Source organism: Ovis aries, chromosome 2, assembly GCF_016772045.2.
Source record: "Ovis aries strain OAR_USU_Benz2616 breed Rambouillet chromosome 2, ARS-UI_Ramb_v3.0, whole genome shotgun sequence".
Lineage (NCBI taxonomy): Eukaryota > Metazoa > Chordata > Mammalia > Artiodactyla > Bovidae > Ovis > Ovis aries.
Window position 1 is genome coordinate 233,778,192 of NC_056055.1, and position 14,065 is coordinate 233,792,256.

At 37.7% G+C, this 14,065-nt stretch overlaps 1 protein-coding gene across 7 annotated transcripts in view; it reads left to right on the forward strand.

The window, feature by feature from the left end:
• The window catches only part of DIS3L2 (DIS3 like 3'-5' exoribonuclease 2), a 357,732-nt gene that overhangs the window by 166,580 nt on the left and 177,087 nt on the right, over positions 1-14,065 (forward strand). For all 7 annotated transcript variants that reach the window (XM_060410516.1, XM_042244406.1, XM_042244405.1 and 4 more), the window contains one exon: positions 3,649-3,822. In XM_060410516.1, coding sequence (XP_060266499.1) covers positions 3,649-3,822 — 174 coding nt within the window. The remainder of the gene's footprint in view (positions 1-3,648; positions 3,823-14,065) is intronic.

Consider the following 14,065-nt stretch of genomic DNA (forward strand, 5'->3'; position numbering starts at 1 on the left):
ATCTCTCACTGTTTCTGTGAGCTTTTGGTATCTTTCCAAAAAATTTCTTTTCAAACCAGAGTTAGTTTCTCATGCTTACACCAAGAACCAGACAAACATGTTCGTATTGGGAAATTGATGTAGAGAACAGAACCTTAGGAACTTTGAGAATAATTAATTCTTTAAGTGGGTTGGACATAACTCATGTCCCACTTGATTTTCAAAATACTAATCAGTCTCCAAAATGTCTTTTAAACTTAAAAGGCATTGACAACAGGTTTCCCAGATCCTCAACAGGAACTTCATTCTAGTGAATGAGGATAATACACAGATAATAATGTTGTCATTTTGAAAATTAGTGAGACCTGAGTTTTTAACTATCTGGATCCTTGGTTGCAAAATAGGAGAAAACAACTGTGGTTGAAAAAGGAATTTATGAGAGGGATATTGAAGGGTTCATAGTAACAGTGAGTCTTGAACGTCCTGAGAAAGTTATGGGAAGGAACAAAGGCCAACCTGGAAAGCCAAGAACAAGGTCTAGCCATTGTCTTTTATCAGGATTAGTTTGGCCACGATGGCAGTGGTTCTTACCACTGGCAAGACAGCATTGCTACTGGGCACTGCTACCAGCACTGCTTTCACTGGCAGCCCTGTAGCCACCATGAATGAATCCTAAGCACCCCTTTGTCTTTGTGTCACTGTTTTCCCATTCAAAGCCTTGAGCTGAAGCAGAGTCTTAAGTAGGAGGCTGCTCATTTCTGTAATGGGAATTATACTCCTTTGGCCCACTTACTCGCAGTGTGGAAGTCTTTCTAATTTGCATTCCTTTTCTTCATTTTCTTGCTTTATGGTTCTCACTGGGACTTTTGATACCATGTTTGGTACTATTGGTGAACAGTACCAACTGAACCAAAGAGAGTGAACTTGTTTTCTTCCTGATCTTGAGGAAAGCATTTAGACTTTCATTGTTAAATTGAGGATGTTCCTGTTCATTACTCATTTGCTGAGTGTTTTGATCATGAATAGACGTTGAATTTTGTCAAAAATTTTTTTTATTCTGTTGAGATGATTGTGTTTTTTCATTGTTTACTAGCTGAGTAATTAAATAGATTAAATTTTTGAATGTCAGACAGATCTTGAATTATTTGGCCCTTTTATATATTGCTGAACTCTGGTAATATTTCATAAGAATTTTAAGTCTGTTTTTCATGAGGGATATTGATCTCATGAATCTTTTGCCTCATTTTGGTATCAGAGTAATTCTGGCTTCATAAAACTAGTTAGGAAGTGTTCCGTCCTATTCTATATTCTGAAAGAGTTTGTGTGAAATGAGTATTAATTCTTTTGTAAAGACTTGGTAGCATCATCCAGTGAAACCATTTGGGCCTGCATTTTGTCTTTGTGGAAACATTTTAAACTGTGAATTTGGTTTCTTTAGTAGATGAAGGGATAGATAGTGTTGGCATCTCCTTGACTAGTCTTAGGCAGTGTGTGTCTTTCATGGAATTTATCCATTTCATCCAAGTTATTTGATTTATTGGCCTAAAGTCATTTATAGTTCCCTTATTATTATTTTAATGCTCAAAAGATCTATAATAATGGTCCCTCTCTCATTCCTGACATTGGTAACTTATTCCTTATTTTTCTTGATCAGTCTCACCAGAAACTTACCTATTTTATTTTCTTTTCAAAGAATCAGCTTTTGATTTTATTGGTTTTCTTTATTGTTTATTAATTTTCTAGTCTTTGATTTTTATTTCTTTATTATTTCCTTCCTTCTGCTTACCTGGGATCTAATTTGCTTTTCTTTTTTCAGTTTTTTAAGATAGAAGTTTAGTTCACTGACACATTTCTTTTTGTGTGTGTGTGTGTGTGATAAAGTTTTATTAAAGTTTAAAGGAGATAGAGAAAGCTTCTGACATAGGCATCAGAAGGGGGCAGAAAGAGTGCCCGCTTGTTAGTGTTAGCAATGAAGTTATATACTCTCCAGTAAATCCAAAGAATGTCTGGAGGTTGTAAAGACCTCACCAGACCTACTCCCATAATTTACATTTTAAGAGAATAGAATTAGCCAGAAGGTTTAATCTAGAGACTGTCCTCAGGCAGAATACATTGTTGTTATATAATCCTTGTTTTGTAATATGAGCATTTAAAGCTGTAGAATTTCCTCAAAGCACTGCTTTAGCTGCATCTCACAAATATTGATATATTGTATTTCATTCAGTTCAAAATATTTTCTAATTCTCTATTTATTTCTTCCTTAACCCATGGGTTGTTTAATTTTCGTATATTTGTGAATCTACCAGATAGCTTTCTTTCATTTTTTTCCCATGTATTTTTGCTGTCTTTGGCTTTTTGATGTGATTTGTGGGAAATCACTACCTACCTTTGAGAAGAAGGCACTGGTCTGAGCCACCATTGTATGTGAAATGCCCACAGGCTGCCTCAAGCCTGTGCTGGTGGGCAGGTGTATGTATCAGCAGTGGGCTGCTCTCTCTTGGCTGGCATATGAGAAGTGGGGCCAACCGTTCTACCACCACTGCCATGTTCCAGTATTGAGGCCAAAAATGTGTTAAAAGTCTGCATATAAGGCAGCCACATCCCCAGTCCTCCCATACCACTGTGTACCTATGAACTCTAGTAGCCAGGCATCTACCCTTATATAAGGAAATGGAATCTTCCTCAAAGAAGTCAAATGGTCCCAGAGAAGGCCCTAACGCCAAAGTTAAACTCCTTGCAGGAATTACTGAAGTTAGATTCCTAGGTCACCCTGGTAGATGAATAGACCTGTGCAGTGGAGGAGGTAGCCAACTCTGGTCTCAACTCTCTCAACAAAGGCAGCTGATTTAAGACTCATGTTGTATTTCCTATTGACTATCAGCATTCACCACTTAACTTTAGACTTGGCTGTATGTGGCATGCCAGTATTTACAAGAATGGAGAGTTACCAGTTTTGGTGTATGTGTAGATGACCCACAGATAAAGAGTAAGATCAGTCCTCTAAAAGATGGAACCCTACGCATAGTGACAGGACTGTCCTGTTCAATAGAGTCTTATTTTTAATGGACTAGGACACTAAAATGTGAAGGTCATTTGCTGGGTGACTGGTTTAAAGATAATTTCAGTTTTCTTCTTGTTGTATTTCTATCTTTTCTATTAACAACTGCTCTAAAGTGAATATATATAGCTTTTGTGTTCAGACAAAACGTCTTAAACCATTAAGGCAAAAATTAGTAGAATTGTGAAATAAACGAAAACATCAGATCTGATCTAGTGAGCATGACGTAAGGTATAGTCAGTGTGAAACTAGTGATTTAACAGCAAACTGGGTTGATCAGAATTGTCTCTTAAGGTGTTTACAAGAGAAGCAATTGACAAAAGCTTTCACTTCTCCACGAAGAACAACTGCAGGAGTCACACAGATGGTTGTCTGGCCCTTCTCCGTGGGTCACCATTCCTGAGGAAAGGTAACAGTACACTGTAATCACAGCGTTAACAAGACAAGAGTATCCTAAGCTCTTCAGCTTGGCCCCCTGTTCATCCACTGGTGATGGTGTTCCTGCTGGGGCAGGGACAGGAGAGTCTGAAAGACAACCTTAACTTAAGAGAGGAGACAGGTTGCCCGCGTTCCATTACTAACACAGTCTTTCCTGTCCGTCCTGTACACAGGCAGCTGGCGAAGAGTCTTGGGCAGGCTGGTGAAATCGAGCCTGAAACAGAAGGGATACTTACAGAATATGGTGTGGATTTCTCTGATTTCTCTTCAGAAGTTTTAGAATGCCTCCCTCAAGGCCTGCCTTGGACAGTTCCACCAGAGGAACTCAGCAGGAGAAGAGATTTAAGGTAAATATCTGAAACCCTTTAAAGAACGACACGTTTTCTACCTTTCTGTCTTCTGACTTAACTTTCTGAGGAGCTGGTCTCAGGTGTTGCCATCTTTCCACCAACACTCAAGTTCCGTACAACTGAACTCAAGTGCTCGTGTACCAGAGGTTGGCCAGTGATGCCTTGTGAGCTAAACCTAGCCTATTGCTTGTTTACTCACAGCCTTGAGCTAAGAAGGCTTCCTAGGTGGCTCAGTGGTAAACAATCCACCTGCCAATGCAGGAGACACCAGAGAGGTGGGATCCAACCCCGGGTCGGAAAGATCCCCTGGAGAAGGAAATGGCACCCCACTCCAGTATTCTTGCCTGGGAAACCCCATGGACAGAGGAGCCTGGTGGGCTACAGCCCATGGAGCTGCAAAGAGTCAGACATGACTGAGCACACTTGCATGCACTTGTGAGCTAAGAATGGTTTTTATATTTTTTCATGGTTGAAAAAAATTGAAACAATAATTTTTTATGAAAATTATATAAAATTCAAATTTCAGCATTCATAAAGTTGTCCTGAAACTTAGCCATGCTTATTTGATTATATATTGTCTTTGGCTGTTTTTTTGCAATACAATAGCAGGGTTGAATAGTTGCAACAGAGGCCATATGGCCTGCAAAGCCTAAGATATTTGCTGTCTAGCCCTTTATTGAAAATGTGTGCTGACTCTTCTTCTAGACCATTCTAACTTCAATGGGTACACTTGCCACCTTCTTTTCTCATTGCTAAGCCCCATAGGTCTGGTCCAATAAATACAGTGTTATCTTGTTAGAAGTGCCCTCCTTTATATGGGCCTCTTCAGGCACAGAGCAAAGGATTCAAGACTTCTGTGCTTGGAGCTTCACTTTAAAGCTTTACTTTTAGGTCTGGAATTTGTTGGAAAGTACTTTTGTGGTATTTTTTTAAACAACATCTTCTTTGAAGATGTTTCTTCATTGTGGGATGTTAGTTCTTTTCTGATATTTCTCTTCAGAATTTGGTTTCAGTGCTGGCATTCATTTTGGATGCCACATGGAGATATTCAGAACCAAGAAACTTTTCATACAACCCACTGAGGCCGTGGAAGGTTTTTTGCTAAGGTCATCCCGTGTCAGAGTCTTTTCCACCACCACACTTGCTCACTTCATGTAGCTGAACTTATGATACCTTAAGCTTGTGGTGCCCATTACTCCACCTAGTTTGAGAATCCTCCTTTCCAGCTCCCTCTTGCTTTTGTATCTTTTAGGAATTTACTTCTTCTTCTTTTTTTTTTTTCCTTTTCTTTCCAAGGGTAGGCAAGGAAAAGGAGTTGATGGTTCCCTTTCCTACTTGTTAGTGGCTCAGATGGAACACACATTATATTTGAAGTCAGCTTTCAGCAGTAACCATTGTTCATAGAACTGCTTCTGGTCAGTTATCTTGTCAAGGATTTGGGGATCCTGAGGCCATAATCTTATTATTCTCTCTGAACCTTCTTATTCTCATATATAAATGGAGGGACTTATTTTCTGAGATCTTTTCCTAAATATAGGAATCTATTAAAAAATTAATAAGAAAAAGATAGAATGGATGACTGAATTTTCTTGTTTGAAGTGTAAGTTAGTAGAGCTAATCCTCCGTAGCTATCGACATTTTAAATGTACCTACCCTTTCAATTCATGCTATTCAAGGAAGTATATTAGGGTACATGTACATGAATGTTTGTTGCTACCTTATTGTAAAAGTGACACTGCTGATGTCCACTAGTAAAGGAATGGTTACATAACCTATGTCATATCAATAAGCTAGCATTCTCTGCCACTGTAAAAAAGAAGCTAGACCCATGTGGACTTTCCTAAAAGAATGGCCATCATATATTGCAAAGTGAAAGAAGCAAGTTTCAGAACAGTAAGAATATGAGCCTAGTTTTTAATAGTCAAATTATATAAAAACTATGTAAATGTATATGTATAATATACATGTATACATAAAAGTATATATATATTAAAAAAAAAAAGGTCCTGGAAGGAAACATCAATCTGCCGACAGTGATTATTGTGCATGGACTCAGAGAAGTGGTAGGAGGTATGGAGGCAGTATTTCACTTTTCATTTTATAAATTGCCCTATTATTCAGGTTATTTAAACAAGTAACCTTTATAACTTTTTAAAATTATGAATGGAAATATCAGAAGAGAGAGGTGCTCAGTCTTTCCAAGCCTGACTCCTAGTGTGCAGGTAAATGACAAGTCATGCCAATAGTCCCCGCAGCCAGTATTGCTAATTCCCCTCTCATGGCCCCACATTATCTTTTCCTTTGGCCTCTTGTTACCTTCCGAGTTAGACCACAGACTAGGAGGTCTTGCTCTGCAGAAGGCTTCTGTTAAAATATACCTATGTGTCCTGCAAAAGGATCCAAAGATTCAGGGAGCCTGTGGAATGCTCTCTGCCGTTAGCATAGTAACAGGGATTCTCCTTTTTCACTTTTGTAAATATCATTTTTGCCTATCACTATCTTTTTTAAATTTATTTATTTATTTTAATTGGAGGATAATTACTTAACAGTATTGTGATGGTTTTTGCCATACATCAACATGAATTGTTACAGGTATACATGTGTCCCCCCCACCCCCGAACTCCCTTCCCACCCTATCCCTATGGATTGTCCCAGAACACCAGTTTTGGGTGCCCTGCTTCATGCATTGAACTTGCAGTGGTCATCTGTTTTACATATGGTAATATACATGTTTCAATACTATTCTCTGATATCATCCCACCCTTGCCTTCTCCCACTGAGTCCAAAAGTTTGTTCTTTATGTCAGTAACAGGGTTTTTTTTAAAAAAAAAAAAAAAAAAACCACTTTAACTTCCAGGAGGTTTTTACCTGTCCATTATCCTCTAGAATTATTTTTCTAAAATTCAAATCTTATTCTTTTGCTTTTACTCCTTTGGCTTAAAATCTTTCACCTGCTTGTGAGGCCTAAAGGGGTAACCTCTAAACTTTGTTGGACTTGCATTTCCTGTAACTTCTGTGCCTGTATTCTAAAATTACAAGTGTATGTACTACTTCACTAATTTATTATGTTATTAACATACATAAAAGTGGAAAAATAAGAATGAAACAAATTTTAATGTATTTTATTTTACTTTAAAATGGTAGAGAAAGATGTTCATATTATCATTAATCTTTTGGTGAAAGCACTGTGATTGAATATTTTATTTTTTTATTTTGCTTGAGCAACTTGCAATATGGAAATACAAAGGTCTGAGTGTAAGTTTTTTGTATTTTGATACTTAGTTTTGGTTTTAATGGTTATCATAACTGAAAAAGATGCATCATATCTTAGGAAGAAATGAGCTGAACTCACTAAATCATGATACTCATTTTTCAATCCTATTCACTGATCATATTCAGATTCATTTTGAAATCCATCTAATAGACTTATACCTTTCATGATGTCAGTCCTTTCTTGTGGGCAAATTGAAAGGTGCTACATTTTTAGAGTTTTTAAAAATGGTTTCATTATCTTCAATTATTTTGCAGTTGGCATCTTTAAAAACTAGTTATAAAATTACATGAGAAAATTTAAGTGTACAGATAAGAGCAATTTGGTACCTTATAAGATTAGGTCATTTTAGGTCCCCAAATCGTGTAATAATGAAACATTTCACAACATCCATTTTTAGAATTTTATATTAAAAACTTGAGTTTCTTGTTTTATTTTGCTTTCAAAAAGCAATAACTTTTAAAAATCATTGTTAAAAGATCACATTTACTTGAAGGGACAGATTAAGTGTATTTTTTTTTCCAAGTATCTGCTAGGGAACATATGATTGACAGTCATTGTTTTGAAATCATAATGTGGCTGATGATGAATTCATGTTAGGAGCAGAAGAAAATGTCAGCTTTGCTATTTTCATGGTATTAGTGCTATTACTATTATTAGTTTAATATTATCTTCAATCTGGATCTTTGCAATAGTCTTTTTTTAGCCACGTACCTATTTTGTAAGGATTAACTTTGCTAAAACCATAAATCCATGGTACTGGGCATGTGTCATTACCCACTGTTCATAGTTGGCTGAAAATAAAATAACCAGCAAACGTGCCAGTATCATTGCCTTTTGTGTTTTGGAACACCTGAGGGTCACCTCATTTACCACCTGATCCACACATCTTGTGAGTATGCCAGGGTTCATGTGTTTATGTAGCCACAGTAAATAATTTCTTATTTTTTTACAATAAAAAATAGAGAAGTACTTAGTATGCTGAAGTGTTTAGATCTGATTACCTTTTCCTCTCTTTGATTGGTCTTGTAATAAATTTATTTCATTTTTCTATCAATCAACAAATATTTATTGAACACCATCCACGGGCAGTAGAAATTCAACATGAGTAAAAGTAGATAATGGTTTCTGTTCTTGTGGAACTCTGTCTTGGAGCAATAGTCAAATATGGAATTATAATGGAAGAGAGATACTTGGTACAAGAATTTATAATACTGTTATTTCTTCTGCTCAGAGGTTCAGTGCCCTCAAAGAGGTTTTGCCAATATTTTTCTAGGAAAGTCAAAAGAACTAGGAATGAATCCTAATATACCCTAAGAAACATGCTATGAATAAATAATACATATTCTGTAAACTCCTAAATCAAACTTTTTTCCTTTTCCTCTCTTCTCTCTATGGCAGTTTAGTCGCTAAACTGTGTTTGACTCTTGCGACTCCATGGACTGTAGCCCACCAGGCTCCTCTGTCCATGGGATTCTCCAGGCAAGAGTACTGGAGTGGTTTGCCGTTTCTTTCTCCAGGGTATCTTGCCAACCCAGGAATCAAACCCAGGTCTCCTGCATTGCACTCAGACTCTTTACCAACTGAGCTATGAGGGAAGCCTCTTGTGTTTATATATATTATATATATATAATATATGTGTACATATAATATATACCAAGTATACTAAAGCAGTCACTGGAAATGCAAAGGCAAGTAAGGCCCAGCCCTTGTTCTTCATGACTTTACTGTTCGCAAGAAGGCAGATTTATACTCAGATAAATTACAGCAGAGAATGGCAAGCCCAACAATATCCGTATGAACAAATTGCCAATGTCATTGGTGCTAGAGCTGAGATCTGAGAAATGAGCAGGCATTTCTAGAACTAGAGTGACTAAGTAGTCTTCAGTTTAGTGGCAGGCTGTGGCTGCAGAAAGGGTGGGGTGTTCCCTTAAGCCTCCCAGATCTACTGTAACAGGGCTCACAACTCCTATGGTTTTGATGGCTTCTTGACCCCCTCTGCTGGGCCGCCCTGCTATGGAGCCTGTGATGTTGCCCTGGCTCTAGCTACGTAAGGACTTCTACATACCCGTTTAGGTTTGGTATTTGAACAATTATATTTGGAACAGGAAAGTTCCATCAATCTTTAAACCTCATAATCCAATTATGTCAGTAAAATTCCAGTTTTTTAGTCCAGTGGAATTGGGGTAATATTTTGCAAACTGAAGTTGAGAGAAATAGTGTTTATTTTGAAAAGAAAAATGGTTGGTTAGCAATTTTCAAGAAGGAAGGCTGGTGTGAACTCCTAGGAGGAATCTGGCCCTTCTGATTGGGAGTACCATTTTTCTGGACCTTGGGCTTCAGTCTCTGGAGAATTGGTGCTTGCATGGCCTAACCTGCAGCTCTCCTTAGCAGGGCATTTGAGGTTAAAAAAAAAAAAAGGCAACACCAATACTGCAAGCCTTTGGGGATCAGGAGGAGAATATATCCAAGGAAACTGCTTAAAGGGGGTTGCACCAGAAGCCCAAGAAACCCCAAGGTTATTTTTGAGACTGGCTCCAATTATTTCCAATTTCATTCATATTGTTTTGCTTCCTTTGTTGCTAAACTGAAACCAAAGCTTAAAAGCTTAATTAAAGTAGAAAGTGAAAACCTAAATTATTGGAGGGGGAAAATACCATGCTAAACTGATTTTTATACTTCAGTAGTATTGTAGAAGTTTGGATCATGTCACTTTTCAGTAAAACCATGAGCTTCCTTGAGGTGGAGGTGATTTCTATAGTTTTTCACAGCAGAACTTGTGGATATCTATTTCTTTACTATTCTCTCAATAAAAAGGAAGCCCAGTGACCTCCACTGGACCATTACAAATGCAAAACTTGGCACTTAAAATTGCTTGCTCTAAATTTTCCAATTGCTTTCCCTTTTTTTTTTTCCATTTAATGTCGTTCTGCCAACTAGTGATTTTATTATTATAAACAGGACATTGTATTCACTTTTAAGAAGAAATATGAAGCTGGAGGTAAAATTACAAACTGCACCTTCTCAGCTGCCAAAATAGAAAACAATGAGCTAAAAATACTGAGCACAGAAAGGGTGCTGTGGTGAGAAATATTGAAATATCTTCAGGATGGAACTGTTCCAGATAGACAGAAATTTCCTCTCACTCCAGGTAAAACCAACCTTGAAATAGCAACTTGAAAGGAGAGACATATAATACTAACCTCTTTCAGGTCAAGCCTCTTGTGGGAAAGCTTTCAAACATAACTAACATTAAATGACTAATGATCTTGCTGTTTATCAGGAAGTCCAGTCTGATTAAATTGCCATTTAGAAAAGGTCCCTCTGGTGAAGGAGTGTGGCAGCATAGAAAGAGCACTGGAAGTCAGGGACTAGCTGGGTGACCTTGGGAAAATCAGTTACATTTGGGGAAACAGTGAGCACAGATGAAACTGAAGTTTCATCTTCGGTAAAACGGATTATTTGACCAAGTTAGGTTTTCTAAAAGGTGTTGGTAGGCTGCAAGTTCTTTGGGATTTTAATATGTGCTATGGAGAAAAAAGATCCCGTGGCCATCCTGTTTTGGGAAACATTGGGTTAATACATTTCTTATAGTATTTTTTTGTGTGGATCATCTCGTGAAACTGGTGTTCCTTAGTATACACTATGAAATTGCTAAACTAAATATCTCGCAACGTAGGTCTAATGCTGTGTGACTGTGTTTGGGATGTCCTTTCTGAATTATTCAGAGCAAACTTCTTGGATTTGAAAGAAAGTGGTATTCCACTGGTGATTATCTGCCACATTTATCTGATAAATATTGATTGTGCTTCACTGTGGGCAACAGAAGGAATTCAGGAACTGTGCTTTAAAGCACTCTCAGCTCTTCCATTGCCAAGGGAACCCCTTCTTCTCTTGCCTGGTGGGAAGCAAAGTTTAACTGTGTTAGCTGCTTAGCTGTCTCCTACTGTTGCAACCCCATGGACTGTAGCCTGCCAGGCTCCTCTGTCCAGGGAATTTCCCAGGTGAGAATACCGGAGTGGATTGCCTTTTCCTTCTCCAGGGCATCTTCCTGACCCAGGGGATTGAACCTGGGTCTCCTGTATTGCAGGTAGACCCTTTACCGTCTAAACTACCAGGAAGCCTGCAGGAAGCTGTCATTGTCATTTGAAACAGCAATGCTCTTCCCTTCATATAAATCCTAACTCACTGTTTATGAAAATACATGAAACTCATAGATAGGAACAAAGATGAATGGGTCTGAAAGTAGATCCACAAGTGGGTATTCTTAACTACAAGTACTTCAGTAGTTTGTTAACATAAAATTTTTATTGATAAGTAGCACTAAATCTCAAAGAAAATAAAAAGCCAAAGATTAGTAGATTTTATCTGAACAGGTAGAAAAATGCCTGTTGACAGAGAAGACAGTATTTGAACTTACACTCAGAAATAATTTTGTACCATTTTGCAAATATGAATGCATAGGAAAGATGATTAATTTCTATACATTCTAAATACATAAAATTTGTTTGGAAGTTATACTGTAATGATTTAAAAAAACTTATTTTTATGTGGGTGGCTGAGGATTTAGAGTAAACTAGTAGGATTTAGGGATAATTAAATGTCAGAGTGGCAAAGTCTCTGAAATATTTTTTATATTGAGATATTCAAATACCATAAAATTCATCTTTTTAATGTACAATTCGACAATTTCTTGGACATTCTTAAAATTATGAACCATCACCACTGATTTCAGAACACTTTCACCCCTTGCAAAAGAAATCCTAGACTTACTGGCAGTTGGTTCCTGTTCCCTCTCCACCCTAACTCCTAGCAACCGTTAATCTACATTCTGTCTCTATGAATTTCCCTATTCTGGACATTTCATATAAGTAGATTCATGTAATAAGTGGCCTTTGTATCTGGCTTCTTTTACTTGGCATAATGTTTTCAAGGTTCACCCGTCCTGTAGCATGTGTCAATATTTCAACCCTTTTTATGGATGAATAGTATTCCACTGTATAGATACACCAAATTTTGCTTACCCATTTGTTGATGGACATTTAGGGTGTTTCTAGTTTTGGGGGGTGGTGTTTCTAGTTTTTAATGGTTATAAATAATGCTGCTGTGAATATTTGTGTACAGATTTTTGTGTGGACCTATGTTTTCAATTCTTCTGAGTGTATACCTAGGAGAGGAATTGCTGGTTCATGTCGTCACTTTGTATTTAACCTTTTGAGTAACTCAAACTTTTTCCAAAGTGACTGCACAGCTTTACATTCCTACTAGCAGTCTGTGAGTGTCCTAATTGCTCCAAGTTTTCACCAACACTTGTTATCTGTATTTGCAATTATAGCGATTCATACAGATATGGAATAGTAGCTCTTTGACAGTATCTTGCTGATAACATTCACTGGGTGGATTGATTCTATTATCGTTATAAACTGTCCTTTTTGTCTCTAGAAACAGTTTTTATCTTGAAATCTATTTTGCTATTCGTTTAGGTACTCCACTCTTTTTGATTATTGTTTGCATGTGTATCTATATCAAAAAGGTATAGCTATATCTCTTCCATTTTAAAAGATATAAATGAGAAATAGATTTAAGGGACTAGATCTGATAGACAGAGTGCCCAATGAACTGTGGACGGAGGTTCCTAACATTGTACAGGAGACAGGAATCAAGACGATCCCCAAGAAAAAGAAATGCAAAAAAGCAAAATGGCTGTCTGAGGAAGCCTTACAAATAGCTGTGAAAAGAAGAGAAGTGAAAAGCAAAGGAGAAAAAGAAAGATATACTCATTTGAACACAGAGTTCCAAAGAAAAGCAAGGAGAGATAAGAAAGCCTTCCTCAGCAATCAATGCAAAGAAATAGAAGAAAACAACAGAATGGGAAAGACTAGAGAGCTCCTCAAGAAAATCAGAGATACCAGGGGAACATTTCATGCAAAAATGGGCTCGATAAAGGACAGAAATGGTCTGGACCTTACAGAAGCAGAAGATATTAAGAAAAGGTGGCAAGAATACACAGAAGAACTGTACAAAAAGATCTTCACAAACCAGATAATCACGAAGGTGTGATCACTCACACTCACCTAGAGCCAGACATCCTGGAATGTGAAGTCAAGTGGGCCTTAGAAAGCATCACTACGAATAAAGCTAGTGGAGGTGATGGAATTCCAGTTCAGCTATTTCAAATCCTAAAAGATGACGCTATGAAAGTGCTGCACTCAATATGCCAGCAAATTTGGAAAACTCAGCAGTGGCCACAGGACTGGAAAAGGTCAGTTTTCATTCCAATCCCAAAGAAAGGCAATGCCAAAGAATGCTCAAACTACTGCACAGTCGCACTCATCTCACACACTAGTAAAGTAATGCTCAAAATTCTCCAAGTCAGGCTTCAGCAATGCGTGAATTGTGACGTTCCAGATGTTCAAGCTGGTTTTAGAAAAGGCAGAGGAACCAGAGATCAAATTGCCGACATTCGCTGGATCATTGACAAATGAGAAAGAAAGTTCCAGAAAAACATCTATTTCTGCTTTATTGACTATGCCAAAGCCTTTGACTGTGTGGATCACAACAAACTGTGGAAAATTCTGAAGGAGATGGGAATACCAGACCACCTGACCTGCCTCTTGAGAAACCTGTATGCAGGCCAGGAAACAACAGTTAGAACTGGACCTGAACAACAGACTGGTTCCAGATAGGAAAAGGAGTATGTCAAGGCTGTATATTGTCACCCTGCTTACTTATATGCAGAGTACATCATGAGAAACACTGGGCTGGAAGAAACACAAGCTGGAATCACGACTGCTGGGAGAGAAATCAATAACCTCAGACATGCAGATGACACCACCCTTATGGCAGAAAGTGAAGAGGAACTAATGAGCCGCTTGATGCAAGTGAAAGAGGAGAGTGAAAAAGTTGGTTTAAAGCTCAACATTTAGAAAACTAGGATCATGACATCCGGTCCCATCACGTCATGGCAAG